Source organism: Gouania willdenowi, chromosome 9, assembly GCF_900634775.1.
Source record: "Gouania willdenowi chromosome 9, fGouWil2.1, whole genome shotgun sequence".
NCBI classification, from domain to species: domain Eukaryota; kingdom Metazoa; phylum Chordata; class Actinopteri; order Blenniiformes; family Gobiesocidae; genus Gouania; species Gouania willdenowi.
Window position 1 is genome coordinate 29554430 of NC_041052.1, and position 26236 is coordinate 29580665.

Here is a 26236-nt window from a genome sequence, read left to right on the forward strand (position 1 = left end):
AGCGAGCACCATGAGTTCTTCATTCAGCTCTCTATGAACACTGGGTCCATGTTTCCAATCCCACAATTCCAGCTACTGATGCGGTGTCAGGACAGTCATTCCTACAGACAGACAGACCTACAGTCACTGTAATTCTGCATATTTACATCTATTTCTCTCTAATTAGTTCATTTATCTGCTCATAATTCAGAGTTCAAAAGACTTTCCCGAAATATAGATATAGATATTTGAGCTCTAGGATAAATATGTGTTTTTTCTAAGTGGATTGAGATGGCGGTTGGTAATGATGTCATCCCTCTGATTTCAGGTGGTGGTTAAACCCATGCCTCTATTATCACCAGTAAACACTCCTGTAGGAGAAATCTGTATTTTTACTCACTCTTATAACAACAATAGATTTTATGAGGAGGCAGGAGTAACGAGTTACAAAGTAACCCACTTACAGTAATGTATTACTTTTTGCTGTAACGCAGTAATATAACGCATTACTAATACAATTTTGGTAATATTATACCTGCTACAAATCTCAGTAATGCGTGTTACAATGCATTTTAATCTGAGATGTGTTGTTTTTTAAGAATTCACTGCGACTCTGCAAACCATTCCGCCGACAGAGAAAAATACAGCGAGTAAGAGTACTTCCTGTACCTGTCACTAATATCGCTGTAAAATAACAAGAAGAAGAAGAAAAAGAACGAATTTTTTATTTTTTATTTATTTATTCAGTTCATTTCCGACATGGTTGCATTCACAGAAATTCATTTGACATTCAGAGCAAAATCACATCATTATTTTATTTATTTATTTATTTTTGTCCTTTTGCATGCCGGAAAGGGCGACGGAAAAAAGCATTATGCTTATCCAGATCCGTCCCCTTCGCTAAGATGGCGGAGACAGACACAACATTTTCGAAATGGACATATTCACATTAAACCAAGAGAAGTGAGAAGATTGATGGCAGAGGATGAGGTGGAGGATACGCAGCCTCAACAGTGGAATCCGCCAGCTTTTAAAAAGCTTTGTTGGCAAAAATCTCCCACCACATCAGCAATGACAATGTAAGCTGACGTCATAGAAAGTGGTTCATATACAGAATAGCATAAGTTACTGAGTCATGCGGCTATCTAGTGTGTTGTAGAGACATTCACAGTAGAAATGCTGCTAGCTGGCAGCTAAAAACAACAGCAGAGTTGACCGTAGCCTCCGTCGCCGTTATATTGACAGCAGTTGAAAATGATACATTTCCCTGGATTGTTTTTATTGTTTCAATTTATAGACTTCATGACTGGTTTGTCTTGAGCACCCATAGAGTATAGTGTTACACTTTGACTGGTGGTAATGTTATCTTGTGACTGGTTTGTATTTGGCGCTCATATAAAATAGTGTGTTGGCCAATCCCTATTGACCTGCTAAATGAAGAAATATGTTAAATTGTGGGAGAACTCTCACTCTCCCACCAACACAGAGAACACAATACAGCACAAGTCGCAACAGGTGACTGTGCACTGGATCAATGCAGGTGCCTTGACACAAAAGAAGGCTGCGATAGCTTGTAAAATAGTTAGGGGTCGACACACATAGGACACAATTACAACAGAGCTAGAGTAACTAACAATAAAGTTACTGCATGTGTGATGGACAATGGGAGTAACTTTGTGAAGGTGTTCAAGGAGCATCAGCAGCAGCAAGTGGAGTCTGAGGAGGACGAGGTGGAGGGTGATGGCGAGGTGGACTTCACAGACCTTCACAGTGTGCGACCAAGCATGGGCTATGCGTACTGCCTCCATAGATGTGCAGCCCATACACTTAATCTTACTGCAAACAATGAGGTTGTTAATAGGCTGGTATCTAATTCAGAATCTAGAGCTGTGTATCGTAGTGCTACTGCCAAATGTTCAGCGCTGGGGAGAAAGGCCAGTCGTTCCACAGTCGCATCAGAGTGCCTGGAAGAAAGTTGATTTTCCTCACAGTAACACGGTGGAACTCAGTCAATAATGCCTATGCTCAGATCACAGAAATGTCCCTGACTGACATCAATAGCCTCTGCACACAGCTTCAGATTAAATGTATGAACGACAGGGAATACCAGTTTCTAAAGGAATATTGTGCCATTATGAAGCCTTTCAGTCGCAGTGGACATCCTACAGGGTGAGGACACTTGTTTTTATGGAACGCTTCAACAGACGCTAGAAGTTATGATGGCCAAAATCTTAGGAATGAAAAATAGCCTACCACAAACAACCACTGGGCTGCCTGAGGTTATTGTGGGAGCAATTAAAACTTGTCTGCTGTCTCCCTGCCAAAGTTCAAGCTGCGCTGGGTAAAAGAAGAAGCCAGAAGAGACCACATCAAGTTCCTCCTCACAACAAAGTGCCGCTCCCTAACAGCAGACGAGCCTACAGCCCTGATGCCCGATGCCCTTCAACCTGCTGCTACCGGCGAGGATGACTTTTTTTTCCTTTGATGTACAGCCCAATGCCACGGCTGATGTGCCCATGTCAGTGGAAAAAGAGGTAACATATTATCTCAATTCTGCCCCTGTGATGGAAATCCTGCATCAGCTTCCAAGAATTAAAGAAATCGCACTCCGCTTTAATGCCCCAACACCATCCAGTGCATCAGTCTCGGAAGTCTTGTGCTCATCCCAAAACGTAACTGCCTTGGTGATGGACGCTTTCAGCGCCTTCTCGTGATGTGCTTCAGTAGATATTTCAGTCAAGTGGGTTGTGAATAGGCGAGCTCCCCCAAGAAGTGTATTGTGCCATGAGCCTTCACTGTGCCTATTTTATTAAGTTGTTAGTAGCCTACACAGTCATGTTATTACCACATCACCCTCCACTCGATATATAATCAGCTGCAATACACTATATTTTAGCATTTTAGAATTCTAGTCATACTTCTGCGGTTATTTTGGTGAAAGTTACTCAAAAGTAACTCAAAAGTCGTGTAACGCATTACAATTCAGAGACAGTAATTTAGGGTGTGCTCACACTGGCAACCAGGGCCATTCTTAACCAGCTTTGTGCATGTGTGAAACCATGGGGGGCCATTGTCTGGCCTGCGTAGGTGTGAACTGCACTGCAGGGGGGTAACGGCTCAATGGTCCTGCTGGAATACGTGGTCCAAACAGGTGTGTGCGCAGTCTGGCACGGTGGGCCGCGCATGGCGCGCACACACAACTCAACTTGACCGGCACGCAAAATGTGATGACGTTGGTATCACGCGACGCTTTACGGCACATAAACATCTGCATTCCGCTATGATAGCGGTGTGAGAAGTGCTTGTTAGCCGATGAAAAGGTCAGAATTGGAGTTACCTGAGGATATATGAACGACATCTCAGAGAACTCATGGAGGAAGAGGACAACGTGACCATCAGGACTTCTCTTTGCTCAGCCTACAGTGGGACAGTAATTGAGTGTAGCAAGCTCATCATCAGGTTCCGGATAGTTCCGAAGGTATAGATATACATATAAACACATATTACTGGTATATCAACCCATATAAAACCAAAAAATATGGAAATGGGACATTTTACTTTGCTGCAAATGTGTACATATTACTGTAGTTTTGGTGGACAGGACGAATGTGGTTGCTATTATATAACCCAGAAAAAAATGGAAATTGGACATTGTACAGTAAGGTTTATCTATAAGGGGTTTCATAGTGTTCTGGGACACATACTCAAACTCTGTAGAGCACACACAAACAAAGTGTTTTGGGGAGCAAAGTGTTGTGTATTAATTTATTTATCCAAATGTAACCAAATACAGAACATCACAAATACAAGCCCAAATAAATGAAATGTCCGAAAGAAAAACAAAACAAAATTAATAAACCAGAAATAAAGTGCAACTTTTGCAAAAATTTAACAGAACCATTAAAAACAAAACAACATATAAACATTGGGAGTACAAGGATGGGAATATTATGACAGCAGAACCTGGAACAAGACTGCAAAATATTGCAACTATTTTATTTTTAATCTAATTGTAGTTCTCTTCTTAGGTCGTGTCCATTGTTAGTGCAATTGTGGCAATACAAATTTTCAGTATGTGGAGTTCCTGGGAGTCCTGCACAACTATAATAAATTGCTCAGAAATCTACATGTGTCCTGTTCTCAAAATACCAGTAATATGTTACACATTTGCAGCAGTAAAATGTCCCATTTCCATATTTTTTGGTTCATATGGGTTAATATACCAGTAATGTGTTTATATGTATATTTATACCCTCAAAACTACCTTGGAATTTTGGGTTTTACACAAACCCCTCATCATCACGTCTCTGCAGAAGAAGACCCTCCGCTGCACCCTCAGCACTTTTCAGACAACTCACTAGGTTCACAATTTAAATACACTATTTCTACCTTGTTTTTCTGTTTTGGCATGTCGTTTGCTTTGTATTAAATAAAATTGTTTCTCTAACTGTTAAATCTACACATGTATACTGTACATAATGCACATGCAGGATGATGTGTAACAATAATCAGTAAAATTAGCTGTAAACACATTTTTTAGAACTAAATTTAAGGTTATATTGTGAACAGTAAGAAAGGAAGACGAGCCAGATAATTCTAAACTTTAGAATATAATACAATCATAACTTTTAATCATAAATATGACTCTTCTCAAAAAAACAACCTTTGATATCTTTGCCATACAATATCTCTTCTTCCAGTGAATAATTTACAAATAAAAAAAAAGTTCATGATATGTAAATTATTCACTGGAAGCTTCTCTGGTGGCATGTGCAGTGGTTGTTGTTATTATTATTATTGTATGAAGCCAACATTACTGTAGCTCTGCACATCATTGTTGTTCTGTTAAAGTATTTTTATACAAAGACTTAAAAACAATCTGAAATTAGTGATGACTCAAGTAAATCACCTTTATTATGCATTATAACAATCTGTCCTTGAAACATATCATATAAACCTTCTTTAAGTCTCTAAATTATTGAAACAATGAAAAACATCTAGAAAATAAAATTACAGAACATTAAATAATCATTTAATATACATTTCAATAAATAAGTGCATCCCACTCTGAGCTTTATTCTGTCTGTTGTCTGTAGAAGTGATGGGTCTAGACCTGATGATGGAAACTAGGATTAGCTCATGGTTTTAATGTCCAGGGAGGGGCGTGTCCACTCTGCATGGACTTAGAGAAGAAGAAATAAAAGAAGAGTTAGATATTGTCATGTTCATCAAAAGGAAAACTGAAAGTGATGGAGATAAATATGATCAAATGGACTCACACACACACACACACACACACACACACACACACACACACACACACACACACACACACACACACACACACACACACACACACACAAAGTTTAAACAACTGTCTCACACATCAAAAGCATCTATTTACACGTACATTAATGTACACATGGACTAGCTCCACAAAAGCAGAACAACATTTATTGATCCAGAAATTAAACTGATCTTTCCTTTATAGGCTCAGTTTCCTCCTTTGTTTTCAAATCCCTTTGACGATAAAAACCACCATGGATGGAGGTTCAGAGAGAGCCTTCATTTTCAATAAATTCACTGATATTTGGTCTGTTTTAATCTCTTTCCTCCTCACTCACTTGGTTCTCTCTCTGTTCCTGGTGTCAATTTCGTCAAAACAAAGCTGGTTGAGCTGGTGATCACGTCCTGTTCTACCGTGCCAGAAAAGGGACAGGGAGGGGGGCATTCCTGCTGTGAGCTTAAAACGGCCCCGGTTGCCCGTGTGAGCACACCCTTAGTAATGTAACTAATTACTTTTAAATGACAGTAACTACTAATATGTAATGTATTACATTTTGAAAGTAACTTGCTCAACACTGATGAGGAGATATAACATCCTTACCTTGCGTCATTTTTTACTGGAACAAGTTTTCATTCATTTAACATCAGAGGTCCAACTCAGTGTTTTGTAGCCATGCCCTCGTCTCTGGTCCCATGTCAAAGAGGCTGGCCCCTTAGGGTGGTCTGTGTAGTGGGCAGGTGGTACTAATTTGCTCAGGATGTCCAGACTCATGTGCTGCGCTGTCAGCAAGGCCCTCATCTTCATTTCTGCTGTGTAGCAATCAACATCAGACTGTCAGTAGGGTGAGGCTCCATGCCGGCGTGTAAGATCGTCACCTATGGCACCATTGTCTGGGTTTCAGATGTAATGATGGATGTGGGTAGGTCCAGCTTTCTCCCACTCTTGTTTCCAAGTTGCCAGTAGCCAACAGTTTTATACAGATTCTCAGGGATGGATCAAAGCATCCCTTAAGCCGCTTTGTTCTAGGGGTTGCGGGACTTGAGTCTGCTCAGAGGTGCTGCTGTCATTGTGACGTTGTGTAGGATATAAGTCGTGCTTCTGTGCTTTCCTTGCCTAACAGCCTCCCCTCGTAGACCAGCCAGCACAATTCCTGCAAAGACCGACAGAAAGACGATAGGGGTAAGTTTCAGTCATCCAGTGATGATCCAGAGGGTATTGTTGATAGCCACATCGATCCTTTCTTACGCGTGGGCTTCTATTTCAGGCTGGTACTCCACTGCTGAGAAGACCAGGGTTTGGGTGGATATCCTCAGTGTTTTGGCACTGGCTCCCCACGTTGTGCCAAGGAGGCATAGGATCAGCGCAACCCTTGATGTTATCTTTACCGTCACTTGTTGAAATTGCTGCTTGAAGAACAGTGTCCGATCGAGATGCACACCAAGATATTTTGGAGCTTGCTGGTACTCCAGATGTTTATGGTAAGCATAGACCTCCAGTTCCCTCTTGGTGTCTCTAGTGCAGAGATGGTACGCTGCTAGTACTGTCTTGTCAGTGCTGAGTTGTAGATGTCACCTGTGGAGGTAGGCTACCAGGATGTTCGTCTTGGTTGAGATCATCTTCCAGTGCATTCCATGTGTCTTCTCAGCAGAACGGCGAAAGAGCCTGACTTTCTTGATGCTATATTGTGCAGATCATAGATATAGATGTTAAACAGCAGAAATAGAGGTAATTGACTCCTGTGGTACCCCATTCCTCAGTCTGCTAACCTGCTGCATTGGCCGTCAATAGTGTGTTGAAAAAAACTGCGGTGAGACAGCATCTCCATGATGAACTTCACCATATGTAAATCAGGTACTGTCCTGTGTAATTTCAGGTGGAGTCCACGGTACCAGACAGTATCGTATACGGCTGTCACTGGCTCAAAGCGACTATGGACCATTCTCTCCAAGATCTTAAATGGAACGCAGAGCAGTGATATGGGTTTGTATGCTTTGGGATCTTCTGCAAGTTTGTTTGGCTTTGGCAGGGTAATTGCGGAGGTACAGCTCCAGGTCTTGGAGAGCTTGCTGTGAAGTCTCCTAAGAGGTTGGAATCTGCACTGGATATCCTGAACAGGGCAGACCTCTCTTGTGTTATCAGGTGGGTGACATGTCTGTCCACATCCGAGAAACAACCATTTTTCAGGAGCTGGGAAGCAATAACATCTGCTGTGTGTGTGTGGCAGCAGCAGCATCTGAGTCATCTGTTTCAAACACTCACTGCAGTGTTAAGCTGTTAAAGTTACTTTCTTGTCATCCTCACCACTTCTAACCACAAAAATTGTAAATTTATGCTGATAATCATTTGTTTTGTTCTTCCGCTTTGTCACAATGGGTCACAAACACATGAGATAATGTCAAAGGCAATACTAGGCAGTATAACAGCTACTAAAAATGGAACTGATTGTGAGCGCTCACACTGCGTTTTGGATCATCTTGTAATCATAGGGTCACTGGTTCAAATCTCCCTGGTCCATCACTGTGGGATGTTGATCAGTCCCAAACCCTAACTGCTCCCTGGGCGCTACACCGTGGCTGCTCACTGCTCTTCAGGAAGGGGTTAAATGCAGAGAACAAATTTCGGTATTTAGCTTTACATATATGATAATAAAGTATATAACGTATATTCTATATTAAACCTCAGTGTTTTGTTTTACCTGTGAAGAAGTTTGAGAGGGAGGAGCTCACATTCTTATATAGGGTTGGAGGAGCCAGAATTGTCGGGAGGAGGAGTTTCCGCGTTGTGACATCACAATGCGGGAAATATGCAACTCGCCAGTTTGGAGCTGACTTTTTGCAAAATGTGGAATAACAAGGGAGGGAGGAATCAAAACTTTTTCAACTTTGGCCCTCTGAATGAGGCTAAAGGAATGTATGTCACGATAGCAAAACCATTATTAAGAGAATTTTTTATTATACTGCCCCTTTAAGAGTTTTGAACATGTGCCTTCAGTCTCGACCAATGCTTGTTAGCAACTGCAAAAAATAAATAAATAAATAAATAAAAGGGTATTAAGCTTGGGTGTCCAAATAAACAATAAACTGGACTGGAGCAACAACACAGACGCTCTCTATAAGAAAGTACAGAGCAGACTCTTACCTGCTCCGGAGGCTGAGGTCCTTTTGTGTGCGTAAAGGGGACTGAGTGGTCTCATCTGTCATCTTCTATAGAGTGGTCTGTTGGGTTGGAGGTGTCTCTGCCCGGGACAAAAAGAGGCTGGAGAAACTAGTGTGGAGGAACTCCCTGGACTCCATAGACACAGTGGGGGACAGCTGAATGATAAGCTCTAGGACACTCTGACAGCACTGCAAAGCTCCATAAGGGACAGACTTTTACACCTGCGCTGTGTAAAAGAGATGGCCGGTCTGTGTTGTGATCAAGGAAACGTGTCCAGGACTCGTCTTTCAAGTTTTGGGTCATCTTGGATGATGTGAAATGGAAGCTAATCCATAGGTGTTACCATTCTAAACTTTAAATCAAAAATACATTTAAAATTGATATTGATTCCAGCTGTAGCTTCTACAATCTATTTCCTGAAAATGTCATTCACTTATTTTGGTACTTCTCTGTTGTAAAGATATGGTAGCACTGTAACTCTCGCTGTCTTATGGGGTTTTGTATTTTCATGGAGGAATCAAGGAAAATGGTACTGGTAAAAACAGGCTAAAGACTAAACTTTAATACTTTTCTAAATGAGTTCAGGCATTGCATGAAGTCCATCAAATGAAAACAGTTAAAATTGGTTCATCTTGTGATATGATTGATGTTCCCCAAACATTGAATATTTACCTATATAATTGTTCAGCTTTTTCCTCTCGAATTAGATCAATGCACTTGTTACTTTACACAACCTTTACTATGATTATGCAGGTTGTGAATGTGTTATTGTACTTGAAAAGTATAAAACAAAGAGAGAGGAAGCTGCAGCAAATGTACAGAAAAAAAGTGAACGCTCTGCAGGGTTTTAACAGCACAAACTGTTTGTGAGGCATCTCCAAGTAAGAACTGGGAAGAAGACAAGTTTGAAGAACAATTAGCCTTATTTTTTCATTCATTTATTCAACAATGTTGCTTATATTTGATCTGTAAAAAGTGTGTTCTACATAGTAGAATAGAAAACGTTTTACTGTTTATATCAAAATGCTAAAAAGCTTCTCTTGAATGGATGATCAGCTGCCTCCAGCCCTCTGACATTAAAACTAGCACTGTCTGTGATCTGCGGCTCTGATTTGGAACACCAACATCATCTTCTAAACTCTTAGGAGATGGAAGCAAAGTATATCGCAGTGTATCTCGTTTTCTTCAGTTAACAATACATCACTTTTTCAGAAAGAGCCACTGACTGTGATGTGTTGTTTTGTAAATAAGAACTATTTTCCTAATGTCTCTGCCTGGTTCAATAAAGGTTAAATAATTAAAAAATAAAATAAAAGTGTGACTGTGTGAACAATAACTTGTCCTATTTTTTATTTGCTGTTTTATGAAAGAAAAGCTCAGTAAAGTCTTGGATGTTCAAAGAACAAGAGTAAAATATATATGTAAGTTTACAAACCTTCATACAAATATCTGTGAGAGATTTAGTCGACTAAAATCCTAATGTCATTTAGTCAGCTATAGACAATAACTGAACTAGTCATATGGACTAAACCTGAGTCACATTATAGTCAATAGACTAAATCAACAATAACCCTGCACAAAAGGAACAATTTTTTAAAAAAGACAAGAAGATTGTAGACTAACACACGATTTTGGACATAGCGTCTGGTCTTTGAGGCTTCGTCATTCATCTGGTCCTGAGAGTCTAAAGATGAACCTACAAACACTCCTTCATTCAGTGTCTGAGGGAACGTTTACACACACACACACACACACACACACACAGTAACACACAAGATCTGTACGCTCCAGGTCCTAGACCATCTCATGTCTGAGCTCTTGGTCTTACTAGGTCCTGGTCTGCTTCTGGTTCATGACAGTGGTCTGGGTTGGCTCTGGTTTGAAGGTCTTGGTCTGGGTCGGACCTTCATTTCAGTGAAGCGCAGTGAGTACTGCCAGCCGGTCCAACTGGACCACTCCACCCCGTCTGCATAGGAGGCGTGTCCACCCTTCAGGTACTGTCCATTCAGGTTGGAAGTGTGGCAGTTGCGGTACCACCAGGCGCCCTGGTAATACGACGCACAGTTGTTCTCCGATTGGTCCTGATCTCGGTCTTTGGTGGTGAAGCGCATCCCAGAGTGCTTCATGAAGGAGTCGCCTGGGACACCAAAGAGCAGCTTCAGGGGGCAGAACAACACCGTAATGGCTGTGCTCATGGTGAGCCTACTGACTACCATCAGTCGAAGTCATCAGAACAAACCTGCTGTTCCTGAGAATCCATCCACAATCAGAGGGAACCCATCCTCCTCCGGATTCACAGAGTCCCGACCCACAGAGAAGTCAGAGTAAAGAGCAAAGGCAGTGGAATTATCAAAGTCTGCCATGTCGATCCTCAACTCCATGGAGCCAGAACGAGTAAGGAAGAAGATCCTGTTCAGACCTGAACACAGAGATCGGCTCAGAGTGTGTGTGTGTGTGTGTGTGTGTATGTGTGTGTGTGTGTGTGTGTGTGTGTGTGTGTGTGTGTGTGTGTGTGTGTGTGTGTGTGTGTCACACCTAGCCAATGCTCTCCTGTTGTGACCCCGAAGCCATCCCTGTAGGCTTCCCATCCTCTGAAGAAGTTCACAGAGCCATCCTGCCTCCTCTGGATCACCTATACACGCATGCACGCCCACACACACACGCACGCACGCACACTATTGGACATTCGAGCACCTGAAGTGACTTCACACAAAGTTTGTTAAAGTGTGTTAAAATCAGAGATTAACAAAAACACACTTCACACACTTCTCTCATGGATTGTGATAAATAAGGACAATTATCGTGTGTGTGTGTGTGTGTGTACCGTCCAGCCTCCTCCATCAGTGCTCATGTCGCAGTAAACCATGAATCCGTTTGGATCGTGTGTTGGAAACACTGAATAAACTCCATCCTGAGAGACGCCGGAAGCCAAAAGATCACTGCAGTCTTTGGGTCTGTTTGCTGATAGAGAGGTCTCCTCAGTTTGTGTGTGTGTCTGTGTGTGTGTGTGTGTGTGTGTGTGTTTGTGTGTGTGTGTTACCTGGAATTCTCTTGTCCTGGTTCAACTCACTCTGCACTCTCCTCAGACTCTCAGTCTCCCTCTGCAGGCTGTGTGACAGCTCCATCACACTTGAACGATCCTCAGACAACATCTAAACAGATAACCATGGAGAGGAGTTGTCAGCATCCTCTCACTGTGTGCTGCGTGTCTCATCACGCTGTGTGATCACTTATTAAAGTGTAATCACACCGCACTGTGTTTGTAGGCGGAGCCTCCTCACCTGTATCACACGACTCTGCTCACTCTGCATTTCTTCCAGTTGTCGCTGCAAAACCACCTGACCTCTTTTAAGTGAATCAGCTTCTCGGTTCAGGTTGTGGGCGTGGCCTGCTAATACCTTTAGCTGCTCCACCAATCCACTGTCCCGACTGTCCTCTGCATTGTGATTCGTCAGGATGTGCAGCAGTGAGCGCTGTAGCTCCTCCCACTTCAGAAAGTGCTCGCTGAGGATTGGACAGTTCGGGTCCAGAAAGATGCTGATTGGCTCTCCCTCTGCAACACGTGACACGGTCACCAGGGCGCCAGAAACGCTGGGACTGGTCGAAATCACAGAGGGAGAGAGCCTGTGGCTGTAAACAAACAGATGAACAAATAAGCAAATGAAGGGGTGAACAGGTAAATAGATGAACTGGTAAATAGATAAACAGGTGAACTGCTCTACAGTTGAACGGGTATACAGATAAACAGGTGAACAGGTAAACAAATGAATTGGTGAACAGGTAAACGGACGGGTCGTCCAGAAAGGAGGCTTTATAGAAACTTTGAGTCAGCATACCCCGAGTTGAGTATCTGGTTCCATTACAGCAGGTATGAAGTGGGTCAATCAACTCTGAGTATGTAAACCTTGAGTTATGTCATGTGCACGAACGCGATGAAAAGCCATCATCAATGCAGCAAAGATATTACAAGCTACCATTGCAATGAGCTGCAAGAGAGCAATTTATTTCATCCTGATGGGTGAAATAAGCAGGTGTTTGGGGAATATAATAATAATAATAATAATAATAATAATAATAATAATAATAAAACCACAACAGTGCCTAGTATAAAAACTACAATTAAAGTTAAGCTAAAACAGTATAAAAACAATCGTAAAAGTGAAGCTAAAACACAGTGACAGGGCAGGGGTTGTCAGGTGGGAAATGCTGTTGTGAATAAGTGGATTTTGACTCCGGCTTTGAATTGTGAGAATGAGTCCATGAGATCCAGAGGTAGTGAGTTCAGCGGCTGAAAGCTCCCCATTGTGGTGAGGTGGGGTGGGGGAGTGGACATATGAATGGAGGAAGAGGATCTGAGGGATGGATTGTGGACATGGAAGAGATCAGTCAGATGAGGGGGGCCAATGTGGTGAATGGCCTTAAAAGTTAACAGAAGGATCAGAAGTGGATGCAAAATTGAATGGGAAGCCAGTGGAGCTGGTGGAGAACAGGAGTGATGTGGGAGAAAGAGTAGGTTTTGGTGAAGATGCAGGGTGCTGAGTTCTGGACTAACTGGAGTTTATGGAGGGATTTGCTGGGGAGACCAAAGGGAATTGCATTAGTCAAGCCGGGAAGTGACAAGACTGTGGACAAGGATAGCAGCAGTGTGATGGGGGTAAAGGCGATCGATGCTTTGTAGGTGGAAATATGCAGACCAGGTGATATCATTGATGTGGTATTTGTAAGATAGGGTACTGTCGAAGATAACACCACTAAATTAAAGGTTTAGGGGTATTAAAACATGTGCAAATGTCAATCCAAAAATATAAATACATATTTTTTCTTTGTTTATTTTCTTCTTCATTATGAAATGTTTGTGCAGCAGACCAAGAAGTCCCCCAACCTCCAATTGAACTTCTTCAAATGTCATTTTGTGCTTCTGTGCACTCACTTCTCCATGTTGAACGAGCAAAATGTTCATTTAAATAGGGCGGTCACAACCACGTCTATACGCGCAGCTGTTAGTGCTGCAATGTTAGTGAATTCCTCGCAGCAAGTGAGGAAAGAGTGCCAGCAAAGGATTTAACGATGCATTTGGTTTACCACCCTTTATTTCAGATCTTAGTGAATCTGCTCCCCAGACTCTTTACCTGTGGGGAGGGGGAGATGAAGGAGTTGTCAATTTGGATGGAGAAACTATTGGATTTGCAGAGTATTGATTTTGTACCAATGAGGAAAAAGCTCTGTTTTGTCACTGTTTAGTTTCAGGAGATTATGATGTAACTAGGATTTAACTTCCATGATGCAGTCTGTAAGGGATGGGCGGTAGAAGATGGTTTGCTGGTGAGGTAGAGCTGGGTGTCATCCGCATAACAGTGAAAGTGAATACTATGTTTACGGAAGATATTGCCAACGGGGAGGAGATCAATGATGAAAAGAAGGGGCCCCAGGACAGAGCCCTGGGGCACAGGGTGACGTGGGAGGGGTTTGATTTAAAGGATTGGAGCTGAATGAACTGAGTGCGGCCTGAGAGGTAGGACTTAAACCAGTTAAGGGGTAATGCTAATGAAAACTAATCTGTTAAGAAGGGTGGTGTGAGAGATGGTGTCGACTGCTGCACTCAGGTCTAGGAGGATGAGAATGGTGAGGAGTCCAGAATCAGCTTCCATGAGGAGGTCGTTGGTGATTTTTGAGAAAGCTGTTTCTGTGCTATGGAGTGGGTGGAAACCGGACTGGAACTGTTCATAGAGGTTATTGTGGGATAGGTGAAAGTGAAGTTGGCAAGAATTTTACTGATGAAGGGGAGATTGGAGATGGAACGGAAGGTATTGAAATTGGAAGGATCAGCAAAGGTTTTTTTCCAGGATTGGAGTTATTGCAGCAGTTTTGAAGGATGAGGGTACAGTTCCAGTGATAAGCGAGGAGTGGATGATGGTAGAAATAAGAGAGGGAGGCGCGAGCTGGAAGGTGGAAAAGAAATTAATAAATAGGAAGGATTCTGGTGAGGTGGGGAGAGGAAAGTTCTGACTGAGGTGGTGATGAATGTTCTGGATTTTTGAGGCAAGAAATGACATTAGGGATTCACAGGATGTGGTAGGGTTGGATTGAGGTGGCAGTGAGTCAGGGGGGCGAGTGAGTTCATTGAAAACAGAGACTTGGAGTTACCTTTATTTGAAGTGATTAAACCAGAGTAATATTATGATTTAGTTTGAGTAATGGAGTCTTTGTACTGGAGGATGTGGTTATTGTACATGTCTGTGAATAGTGAGGCAGGTTTTTTATAGAGGTGCTCGAGTTGGCGAACTCTGGCTTTCATGAGCCGGAGATCGTGTGTGAACCAAGGGGCAGTAGTATAGAATGTAACAGACATGGATTTTAATGGAGCCAGAGAAGGATTAGAGTGTAGTGTTGTAATGCAAAACCAGCTCATCAGGGGTGGAACAGGTATTTATGTCTAGGTGGTGGTCAATACTGGAGGTGAGGGTGCGATATATATTTTTCATGTTATGGAATTATATGAGATGTGGGAGCTTAGTGGTAGTAATGGTGATTGCAGCATTGAATAAGAGTAGAAAGTGATCAGTTATGGGGAGTTCATCAGCTTCACAGTCGAGAAGGGTGACACCGGAGCAACAGATTAAATCAAGAATTTGACCTTTTGAGTGGGTGGGAATGTTAATATGTTGCTGAAGACCAATCTAACTATCTAAGCAGGATATAAAATATTCTCCATGTGATTGTTAAAATCTCCCAGCACTATTATTTTTGAGGAAAGGGAGGATAAATGAGTAAGTAAGGCAGCAAAGTCATTTTAAAAAATCACTGTTGGATTGAGGAGGTGGTAAACAGTTGCAATGATGGTGGGAGTAGGTCCAGAGATTTCATATACTGTGGATTCAAAGGAAGTGAAGACCGGCGCAGACACAGGCGAGACTTTGATATTCTCGCGGTGAATCATCGCAAGACCTCCACCCCGGCCAAAGTCACATGGTTTGCAAGTGTAAACAAACCCAGGTGGAGTGGATTCAATGAGTTGGGAGAAGTTGTTTCCTTACTGCTATGTCTCAGTTAAAAGGAAGAAGTCAAACTTACAGTCAGTGATGAGTTTGTGGATGAGTTGTTCGTGGATCAAAGTTGAGTTGTGGTCGGCAGCAGCACTAGCCGAGCGAGAGAGGCTGGCTAACATCCGACCGGTATAGCGAGGAGGACATCAAGAACTGGATCGGATGATAGTTGAGTTATCCGTACGGAAGTTCCGAAGGGACCCACAGTGGATGTTTCTCTGGGGCGGAAGAAATGTGATATCCAGGTTTGGAGATACAGCAAAGCTGGTGGAGGAGTAGACCCGCCACGAGTTTGTGGACGGCCAAACATGAGCCTATTCTAAAGGTACATTCGCGCCAAATGTGATTTCAGTGACTATAGTTGCTGTACAATGTTGCGCTTTTTGGTCACTTCATCACTTTATTGCTCCAATGATGTGACAAACGGGTCTGTGGAGCTGGCAGCAGCACTGCAGGGCTGCTGCATCAAGAGTGCTGCACACTTTTTCTCCAGCCGTTTAAATGATCAACTGACAGAGTAACTAAAGGAAGAGTTCACTCAAAATATACTTAGAATTTAAAAGGCTTATGCCATTTTAATTTGGCCCCAATAAATTGAGGAAGTGTACAGCCCTCTCGCTGCAGCCTCAGCTCTACAGACAGTGACAGCCGCTTATTGCCACGTCATTTACATTGATCTTGAATGTAATTTAGTCGCCACAGTCGTCTGGACGTCCAAAAAAGACGTCTTCTAGATGTCCCAAGAAGATGACCTATGCTTTCAAGCAAGTGTTGCGGCACTCCCTCTTCGGTCAATAAGTATATATCCAACCCTTATTTCAGTAAGAAATAATGTAAATGTCCAGCCTTAAAGGTGTATTCCTTTATATTGACATGTCCCCCTTTACATTTGCCACAGGTTTGTATCCAGGGAACTATACAATAAACGGCAGTAGGTTTTTTAATGTGGAGCAACCTTTCTGATTGCTCTGCATACAAAGCCTTTCCTTCAATGCTGTGCATCCCCAATGTTGTAAAGAAAACTAGTTTGCAAAAAAAAAAAAAACATAAAGCAGCACTTCTGTGGTGTGTGATGCTACAAAGGTGTGGTTTGAGAAGAGTGTCAAGGGAAATTAAAGTGTTCCTTGAGAAGCGACGTTCAGGTGGACAGAGCCAGTTAGAAATCCAGGGTTTCTTTTAGACAAAAACTGCCAGCGAACAGGTTCAGTTTAAGGACAATTTTACCGTGGTGACATACTTAGAGTTTAACTTACCTCGCTTCCAAGAATTGGAAACTCAGTTTCCCATATTTGAGCCTGAACATACTCAGAGTTTGACCATAATCCGCTTTCTGGAATACCCCTCAAGTATACGGATTAACATGTCAACAGGTAAACAGGTAAACAGGCGTGTTGTTGAGTCACCTGTTGGTGAGGGGAAGTCGGTACTCATTCAGGTAGACGAAGAGGAAAACTGCTGCAGTGATGACTGACACACTGGTCGTCACGGCAACGACCCAAGAAAGGACACAGCAACACCTCTGGCAAAACACAGAAACACACACAGGCCAGGCCTTCTGGTGAGGTTAATCTGTTGGATTAGGAGAACCTGCAGCTGCTGTAGATTAACACTTTGAGAAACAGATTAACACTCTTCATCACCTGCACGTCTGTGCCCCACTGACACATTAAAGTGTGTACTTTGTTCTTTCTACAAAGTACTGACACATACATGCACTCCATGTTTTCTTCAATGTGCCTTCACTCACCTTGCATCTGATTGGCTGTTTACTGCCTAGCTCAGAGCTGCTGTTGTTCATGATCGTCCAACGATCGTTCAGCATCATCCTGAGACAGACATGCGCGCGCACGCACGCACGCACGCACGCACGCACGCACGCACGCACGCACGCACACACACACACACACACACACACACACACACACACACACACACACACACACACACACACACACACACACACACACACACACACACACACACACACACAATTAAGATGGAACCAGTAAAACCAGTCGTTGATGGTTTGACCTTGTGTTAGTCATACTTTCATTAGCACAAGGGCCTTGTTAAAATTGTAAAGCACAAGTCAGTTTCCTGCAGTTTTGTAACCATCGGCCATTCTAGCATTGCTGGTAGAATGTGGGCGTGTCTAAGGCAGAACAGGAAGTGAATTCACCATCACAAAGTGAATGCACACGCCACGGAAAATGGAGGTGATGGATAAAGACATATTAGTGATGCTTTCAAACACATGGAGACTGTGATTGTCTCATTTTAAAGTACAGACAGAGTAAACATGTAATCAGACCAGAATTAATGTACCTATAAAAGCAAGGATGGTCTGTGTGTGTGTGCGTGTGTGTGTGGGTGGAGCAAATATCTCCCGGACGCGGTGCGAGTTCGACCTGAAACTTGGTCAACGGGTTCCAAATACCCCAAGTGTGTGTATCTGTTATTTTGGAGTAATTTGGTAATTTCAAAAAGTTTATTTTAATTTTATTTCACTTCTGGACGGCCCCGAAATGAAACCTATTCATCTTTTGACCTCAGGGTGTGAGGGGGCGCTAGCGCACCATCTATATCTATTTCACTGCATAGCTCACTTCCGGTGCGTGCCCAAGCTCCTGTGGACTTCTCTTTTCTCTTTTGAGGAAAAATACTTTTTTACTGTTCTTTATTTGGTGATGACATTTCGAAACGTTTATTTTCATGTTAGTTTGACCGGTCGCTATTTAGACCGGACAGACCTCACCTGGAAGTTACTGTCGGCAATGGCTGCTGTGTTGAAAGCTACACATTTCTCAGCAGCGTGCGTGTGTGAGAGAGAACCAACGAAGGAGATTTGTGTCCAAGATAGAGAGTCACACACACACACACATACACACACGCACACCATACACCATACACCATACAAAAAAATATAAAAGTGATGATGAAGTCATGCACATGTCCCATAGAATTAAACCAGGAAAATTGCACCCACATTTTGCACCCACAAATATACCCCATATGCTCCCACATGAATACATACTTCTGACGGGCACTGTACTAATCATTTAAAATCATAATGAAACATCTCCATCACATTCTGTTTGATTTCCTTTAATCCCATATTAAAGCTGTAGATTGGTCCATTTTAGTGTAATTTTAAATGATGTGTCTGTAGCCTGCAGCAGGTAAACCAAGCCTGTGTTTTAATGGCAACAAAATTGTTTACTCTGTGACGGAACGATACTGGATTAACTCAGCCGAACTCTCAGGTTTGATCAGATACTCTCCTGCTGTGTCTGTAACAGATGCCCAGCTCTAATCCTCTGATTGACTGTGACTGTAAATGCCTCACTGACAGCTTGAAGTTTAAAGCTCCACAGAACAACACTCACACTTTACTGTATTTATAAGGATTGTTCCAGTGAGTACTGGGAAATGACTTCCATTTTTTTTTATAATTTGAAAAGAATCTCCTCAAACATCAACTACGTGTTTAAACAAGTGCTACAAGACGTAGCAACGGCTAAAATACAACTAACACATGAGACAAAGCTCTCAGAGCTCTTTATTGCTATACTTTACAGAGGAGGCTGAAGTGTATTAGCTTGTATTTAGTTCAAATTCATTTTAGAGGAAAAATTAATTTTTATTGTCCAGGTGGAGTTTTAATTGTAAGATATCACAGGATGTTCACTTACTTTACTGATGATGAGTTTCTACTTACAGTGTGAAACACACACACATCTCTAAGCTTTAACATGGTGAATCTGCAACGCTCCTTCACTCTTCAATCCAACTTTAAAAACAGTTCTAATGCTGAACAAAAAGAAACTCACCTGTTCAAGAGGATTCAACACAGACCAGATCAGATCTGAACCAACAACACGCTCAGCTCAGCATGGATACACACACTGACTCAGAGGGCAAGAGACGGGAGGGAGAGAGAGAGAGAGAGAGAGAGAGAGGAAGGGAGTGCGATAGACAAAGAAAAGAGAGAGAGACCTTTGACCTTTATCAATTCCTCTATTGTCTCATTGATATATTTAGAATAAACAAAATATGTTGATAAAAACCAATATTACTTCAGATTGAATAAAAGTCTATGTACAACTTGTATATGCACACAAGAAGAAACACTCTGACTTGTGCTGCATTCACACCGGATGCGTTCGTGCGACCATACGAAGTCAATAAACAGACGCGGCCCAGAGGTGAAGTCATTCCTGTGCGGCGGTGCGGTCCGAGCCATGCATCAAGAGCATTGGCCGTGCGAGCACACTCCAGATTTTTCGTCATATTCGTACATTCGCAAAAGTTGAAAATATTTAACTCCTGTGACTGTTTCGCATGACAAAAGCCAATCAGTCTTTGTTGACGATGACGTCAGGCTGTCAACATGGACACCAGTCTGTTCACCCATTCATCCACGGAGTGGAAGCTATGTGTGACCACCCGGAGCTGTATGACACGGCCTTTATAACTGGGATCAGACTAGGAAGAATTTGTTGTGAAGGAGAATCAGCGAGAAGGTGGTAGTAGCAGGTAAAAGTTCTCTCTGTAGTTTTCATCTTTGAAAGTCGGCTTGGCACAAAACACACCAACTGTGAGTTTGAGGATTGAGCCGTGCCACATGTCTGTTTGTGGCCTCACCCCCATGTACCACCCTCCACTGAAGATCCACAGTGTGTTTCTTAATGAGGGCCTTGTACAGGGACCTCCAGCTGCCTCTGGGAGATGACCCTTCCAGCAACAAAAAGTTTAGGACCTTCACAGTGATCGTGTAGACACTTCTTCTTCACTTTGGAAAGGTCAGTTTTGGTGTTGCCAATGAGAGAAATTTGTTGTCTGACTCCATCTCTCTAACTGCAGTTTTGGTGGACAGATGTGGAATAAAACTGTGTGTGGCTGGTTGATATTCTTGGGGTTCCGTCCCCTTAGCTTCCCTGAAATAACCATGGAGAGCTCCTCTACCCTCGCCCAACAGCTTCTCTGGCAGACACAGTGATCTTTGGCTGGTGTCCCGGCTCATGGCTGCACTTGTTCACTCTCCCGCCATCCTCAGGTCCTCCAACTTAGGCAGACCTGATGTTGTTAAGGCCCTCTCTATGGTGAGGGAACCAAGTAGCCTGCTAAGAATCATGGGATTGCAGAATAGGGGCTCTTCTTTGATGCTGCCCAACTCTTGGGAGGTGTCTCTCTGAGCATTAAAAACACTTCTCCAAGGATTTTGGACAGACTGGTAGAAGCCTAATGTGTTGGACAGATCAACTTCATCCAGGTTCACCAGAAACAAATATTTGTTGTAGAGAAAGTTTTAGATTTTTCCTAAAATCACAGATGTTCTTTCTGTCTATGACAGTTCCTTATGGTACAGGTAGCGCTGTGCCGTTAAAAGACAAAGGGTTTACAGTCAACTGCAAAGGTCAATTAGTCCTTGACCTCCATCGACCGCAGGAAGGTACAGAGCAGACGCTCTGATTCAGTGAGCTCCACACCAGAAGAATTCCACCAGTCTCCTCTGTAGCTGCTCCTCACCAAAGCTGCAGGAGGCTCCAACATAGTGAACTAGTGCCACAGCGTGAAGGCAGGTAGGTTGTTAACAACCAAAGTCCTCCTCATATAAGACAGCTGTGGCTGGACCCATCTATCGAGACAATCAGGCTCTGACTTTCTCCGCCAAACATTGCCAGCTCTTATTTTGGAAGTTGTTGGTTCCTAAATAGAAGCTATGAGGGTTTCAGATGAAGGTGATTGACTCTATCAAACCCTTTCTCGTCATAAATGAAAAACAGTCCCACTTTTAGTTCCCGTTGTAGGAGGTCATGTCTATGACAGATACCAAGGCACACTCTTTGACCACTTATGATCAGGAACAGTTTCCTCCTTCGTCCTTTCAAACAGAGACAAAGGAGCTGAGAACAGGAATTTACAACTTTTTGTTCTTCCCCCGCTGCATCTTGAAGCACACGGCAGAATATTTTCCCTTTGTGCATTTCTCCAAGAACATTCTAAAAGCAGACACAAATTTCTGATAAGAATTTGAAATGTATTTTTCTACACTGTCAATAACTGCTTTAGTCACAGAAGACGACGAAATCCTTAGAATAATTGTTTTTACACTTAAGTGTATTTAAGGAATATCTCTCATTTAACTTTACATAAAGCACATCTTGTCTGCATCAAACTGTTCGGGAAAATATGATCTCTGCTTTCATCTCGTAATGAAGGTTATAATATGACCGTGTTATGAGCTATTTTATCATTTCCTTTCCAAAGGGGTTTTCATTCAGCCACTCATTCACACCCACATGATAAAAACACAGCCCACAATCATGAACCACCCAAACTTTCTGATTGGCTCCCGAAAACAAGTCAACCAATAGAATTGCTTAGACCACGATATAACCAAAGCACAAAATTAAAATCATTGGATTTTAGGGCGCTGGTTGCTGCCCTCACTGCAGTGTACGTCTTCCGTAATCTTTTATTTTCTTTGTAACACAGTTTTTCTTTCATCAGACCTTTTAAACAAGCTTGCACATCCAGAGAAGAAAAACCTCCTGTTCCAGCTGTAAGAGTTGAAACGCTGAACTAACACAAGAACAAATGTCTGCGTAATATGAGCTGAGCCTGAAAGCAGGTTGCATTGAAGAAGTCCACGCAAAGTCAGTTCTCGACCCGTGGTGAAGAACACACAAACTTCTTTTTTTTTCAACTTTCCAGAACCAATGGGAACAGGGCCATTGGTCCTACCACAAGCCAGAACCAAGCTTTGCTTATCAGACTTTCCTTCAACAACCCATCTGCCACAAGAGACGGATCACCGACCACGGACCCATCAGAACGGAGGTACTCTGGATCTCAAATTCTAATCGGCCTAATGTAATCGCAGCCAAATGGTTCCACACTGATCTTATCATAGCTCCCTCTCACCCACACACACGCACGCACACACACACTGAAATCATGCTACTTTTCTTTCTTTCTTTTTTTCTTTCTCTACTAAGCTTTTACCTTTAAAGTGTATATACATTTATATATACTAGTACAGTGCCCGTCGGAAGTATGCATTCATGTGGGAGCTTAAGTAGAGTTAATTATGACCAAATGAGTATGTGTTTGAAGGTTGGATGTACAAAGAGGTGTACATACTCTGTACTCTTTAGTGTTATAAAGGGGTTTATTTGTGGGTGCAAAGTACCCACAAATAAATGTGTGTGATTTATCTGGTTTAATTCTATGGGACATGAACATGATAAATGTGTTAAATCTGTAATGTATGTTTTTTTGGAGTCATTATGTGTATTTTTGTATCTTTCTGTTGTGTTTTTGTAAAATTATAGTTTTTTGTAAGTAAATTAAAGTATTATGTACAAATCGGCTGTCTTTTTTTTAAAAAACAAAAATCATTTTTTACCTTCGAACCGAGTGGTCAGAGCTTTGCTTCCACGCACGGCACCACAGAGAATCCGCAGTTTTCCAGATGGAGTATTGAATGGGTTGGAAAACTTGCCTGCAAAAGACTCACCAGTGGCTGACGGTTTCAAATGATCTATTCAGAGAGCTCCCGTGTTTCGGTCTAAACTGTCTTCCTCTCTATCGCTCGTGTGTTTACAGTACGTGTCTGCTTTGCTGTGTGCGCAGCGATTGGCTCTGGCCGCACACGTGACTCTTGCTCGGGTGAGGAGCTGTGTAGTGAAATAGATATAGATGGTGCGCTAGCGCTCCCTCACACTCTGAGGTCAAAAGCTGAATAGGTTTCAGTTGTTGTTCCGTTCATAAGTAAAATAAAATTAAAATATGCATTTAGAAAATGACCAAATTACTCCAAAATAACAGATACACACACTTGGGGTATTTGGAAGCCGTCGATTAAGTTTCAGGTCAAACTCACTCCGCGTCGGGGAGATATTCACTACACACACACACACGCACACGTCATCATAGCATAGATTTTAGTGAGCGTAGCGCTCTTTTAGATTTATTGTGTTAGGTTTTAACGTGTTTGATTAATACAGTTTTTCTCGATTGCTAAAGCACAATTTCTAGATCTCTGAGCACAATGACCAGTTGCCTAAACACTTTAATAAATCTGGCCTCTAGTTGGCTTAACTATAAACACATTTCACCTCAATCTCCAATTTCACAAAACTCTGAACACATTTGCATTTGCCAAAACACATGTTGCAGAACTCTAAACACATTTGCACTGCTCTAAACACATTCACACTTATGCTAAACACTTTCACACTTGCTAAAACACACTTTTGCTCACACAATGCAAAATGGTAGACTCAGACATCAAAAGTTGAACACAATGAAAGCACGGGTGTCATTGCTTAAACACTGTGACTCAAAATTGAAGACACATGTGACACCATCCATATTGGCCGCTTGAGAATGCACAACGACTCAAAATTGAAGACACCTGCCAATGATGTGACAACACCTATATAGGCCAGTTTAGAATGCACAGTTTGCTGAAGGTGCCAAACGGCAACAGAATGTACAGAGGCGGAGTTCGTGTCAGAGGAGGGCGAGGAGCAGGCCAAGGAGGGCGAGGAGGGAGAGGAGGAGTGCAAGGAGGAAGAGCAAGACAACCACGTACAATCATCACAGATGAAATGCGAGCTACTGTCATTGACCATGTCATTGTCCATGGAATGTCACTGAGAGAAGCTGGACTAAGAGTCCAACCCAACCTCAGCAGGTTCTCAGTGTCCACCATAATTCGGGCATTCAGACAACACAACAGGTATGTACTGTAGTTACTTTGTCTAAATGTTTGTAGCCCACAATCTAAATTGGTTTCACCACATTACGTTTGCTTTGGGAGACTGGACATTTCCATTGATGTTTGTATTGTAGATTGTAAGTCTTTTTTTGAAGAGTGAAAGCATATTTGTTTCTATAGGGTTGAAAGATTGCCACATCATGGTGGAAGGGCTCCCCTATTTACAGCACAGCAAGAGATCCTCATTGTGGACATGGTCCGGGAAAACAACATCATCAGACTCAGGGAAATAAAGGAGAGAGTCATAGCTGACAACATAAATTTTGGAGGTATTGACAGAGTCAGTTTGGCCACCATAGACAGAGTCCTCCGTCGCCAGAAGCTACGCATGAAGCAAGCTTATAGAGTTCCCTTTGAGCGTAACTCGGACAGAATCAAAGAGCTACGTTTCCAGTATGTGCAAGTAAGTATACATACGGGTATACAATGTTGATTGTTCACAGTACAGTGGGTGTACAAGCTCACTGTACTGCACAGTAGCCCACAGTGTACTGTAGTACTCCTTCTGTGACACTACCCATACTCTATTCATTTCCACAGAGAATCTTGGGGTTGGACGCCATGATGAGACAACATGAATACATCTTCCTGGATGAGGCTGGCTTCAACCTCACCAAGAGACGGAGGAGAGGCCGTAACATAATTGGCCAAAGAGCAATTGTGGACGTTCCTGGCCAACGTGGGGGGAATATCACCCTATGTGCAGCCATGACCTCAGAAGGGCTTCTCCACAGGCAGGCTCTCCTTGGGTCCTTCAACACCCAGCGTCTCCTCACATTCCTGGGAGACCTACGGGACATCCTGATTGACCGTGAGCAGCAGAATCTGGTTCCAGCACAGCCTCCTCCCATCTATGTCATCATCTGGGACAACGTCAGTTTTCACCGCACCAACCAGATAAGAGAGTGGTTCAATATACACCAACAATTCCTCAATGTATGTCTGCCACCCTACTCACCTTTCCTCAACCCCATAGAGGAGTTCTTCTCATCATGGCGGTGGAAGGTGTATGACCGGCAACCATATAGTAGAGAGAACCTCCTCAGGGCCATGGACCTGGCCTGTGATGATGTGGGGGATTACTCAGGCTGGGTCCGGCATGCCAGAGCTTTCTTCCCCCGCTGCCTGGCGAGGGAAAACATAGCCTGCGATGTGGACGAGGTCCTGTGGCCTGACCCCACCCGACGACGTGATGCGCAGGCCCGTGCACAGTCCCCCGCACAGGCCCCCCCACAGGCCCCATAGAACCTCTTTACTGTAAGAATTTGTGACATGTATCCCCATGTATGCTTTTGTTCTCTTTTGAAATTTGTTTTGGAAAAAGTATGTTTGTACAGGTTGTCAATAAATGAGGTTCCCCTAAAAATAATCTGTGACTTACTATTGATTACTATACAGATGTGATTACTATACAAATGATGGGGTACTGAGAACATCACACCCTGAACATTGTGTTTTCAATTTTTATTGAAGTGTGTGATAGATATCCAATAGTGTTTACATTTTTGCAAGCTGTGAGGACCATTTTGTTGTCAAAGTTTGGTTTTGGCCATAGGAGCAACAGTTTTGTGGTGAAAGTTTGGGTTTTGGAGTGAGAGTTTCGTTTTGTAAAGAGACTGCGAGTTTTTGTGGAGCTAGCTTGAGAAAAGTGTTTTGTGTTTAGAGTTTAGAGAAAATGGAGGGCAGTTTCCTGAAATGTGTCCTGACATTCGAGAAAAACTGTAAATGTTTATACTTTTACAAGGTGTCTGTGGTTTATGAAAATACTACAATCATAAGATTTATTTTATGGAGAGTAGACAGTCTTGACAAGAATTCACAACCCTGGATGACAAGGTAATAATAAATAACTAAGTGATCTGAAACACTTTAACTCAATTTCAGATGGTACTTCTTGGCAAATTACTGTAATATTAATAATAATTAATATTATAATTCCTATCACTCCTGGCCCAGTAATAAATTGGTGTCACCTGAGCACCG

General features: G+C 42.6%; 2 protein-coding genes across 2 annotated transcripts; one reads left to right on the top strand and one right to left on the bottom strand.

Annotated features, from left to right (window-relative positions):
• Positions 1 to 10103: 10103 nt before the first annotated feature.
• On the bottom strand, positions 10104 to 19358 carry LOC114469931 (fibrinogen C domain-containing protein 1-like). The gene is made up of 9 exons (XM_028457836.1): positions 19296 to 19358; positions 17213 to 17291; positions 16869 to 16984; positions 11704 to 12052; positions 11463 to 11574; positions 11247 to 11383; positions 10958 to 11054; positions 10662 to 10841; positions 10104 to 10559 (listed from the first exon to the last, which is right to left on the bottom strand). Exons 2-9 carry the CDS (start codon positions 17288 to 17290, stop codon positions 10273 to 10275), a joined length of 1356 nt encoding a protein of 451 aa, XP_028313637.1. The 5' UTR covers position 17291; positions 19296 to 19358; the 3' UTR covers positions 10104 to 10272.
• A 4115-nt stretch (positions 19359 to 23473) lies between these two features.
• Positions 23474 to 25622, top strand: LOC114469843 (uncharacterized). The gene is made up of 3 exons (XM_028457679.1): positions 23474 to 24214; positions 24374 to 24656; positions 24794 to 25622. Exons 1-3 carry the CDS (start codon positions 23928 to 23930, stop codon positions 25496 to 25498), a joined length of 1275 nt encoding a protein of 424 aa, XP_028313480.1. The 5' UTR covers positions 23474 to 23927; the 3' UTR covers positions 25499 to 25622.
• Positions 25623 to 26236: the final 614 nt, after the last annotated feature.

What these genes read in the sequence shown, in the direction of transcription:
- LOC114469931 (XM_028457836.1), bottom strand. Translation starts at nt 17,290, where the DNA reads ATGATGCTGAACGATCGTTGGACGATCATGAACAACAGCAGCTCTGAG. An exon ending in AGCAGAGTCGTGTGATACAG is followed by an intron (nt 11,575 to 11,703) that starts GTGAGGAGGCTC and finishes TTATCTGTTTAG; the next exon opens with ATGTTGTCTGAGGATCGTTC. An exon ending in TGGATTCTCAGGAACAGCAG is followed by an intron (nt 10,560 to 10,661) that starts GTTTGTTCTGAT and finishes TTGGTGTCCCAG; the next exon opens with GCGACTCCTTCATGAAGCAC.
- LOC114469843 (XM_028457679.1), top strand. Translation starts at nt 23,928, where the DNA reads ATGCACAGTTTGCTGAAGGTGCCAAACGGCAACAGAATGTACAGAGGC. An exon ending in GCATTCAGACAACACAACAG is followed by an intron (nt 24,215 to 24,373) that starts GTATGTACTGTA and finishes TTGTTTCTATAG; the next exon opens with GGTTGAAAGATTGCCACATC. An exon ending in TACGTTTCCAGTATGTGCAA is followed by an intron (nt 24,657 to 24,793) that starts GTAAGTATACAT and finishes TCATTTCCACAG; the next exon opens with AGAATCTTGGGGTTGGACGC.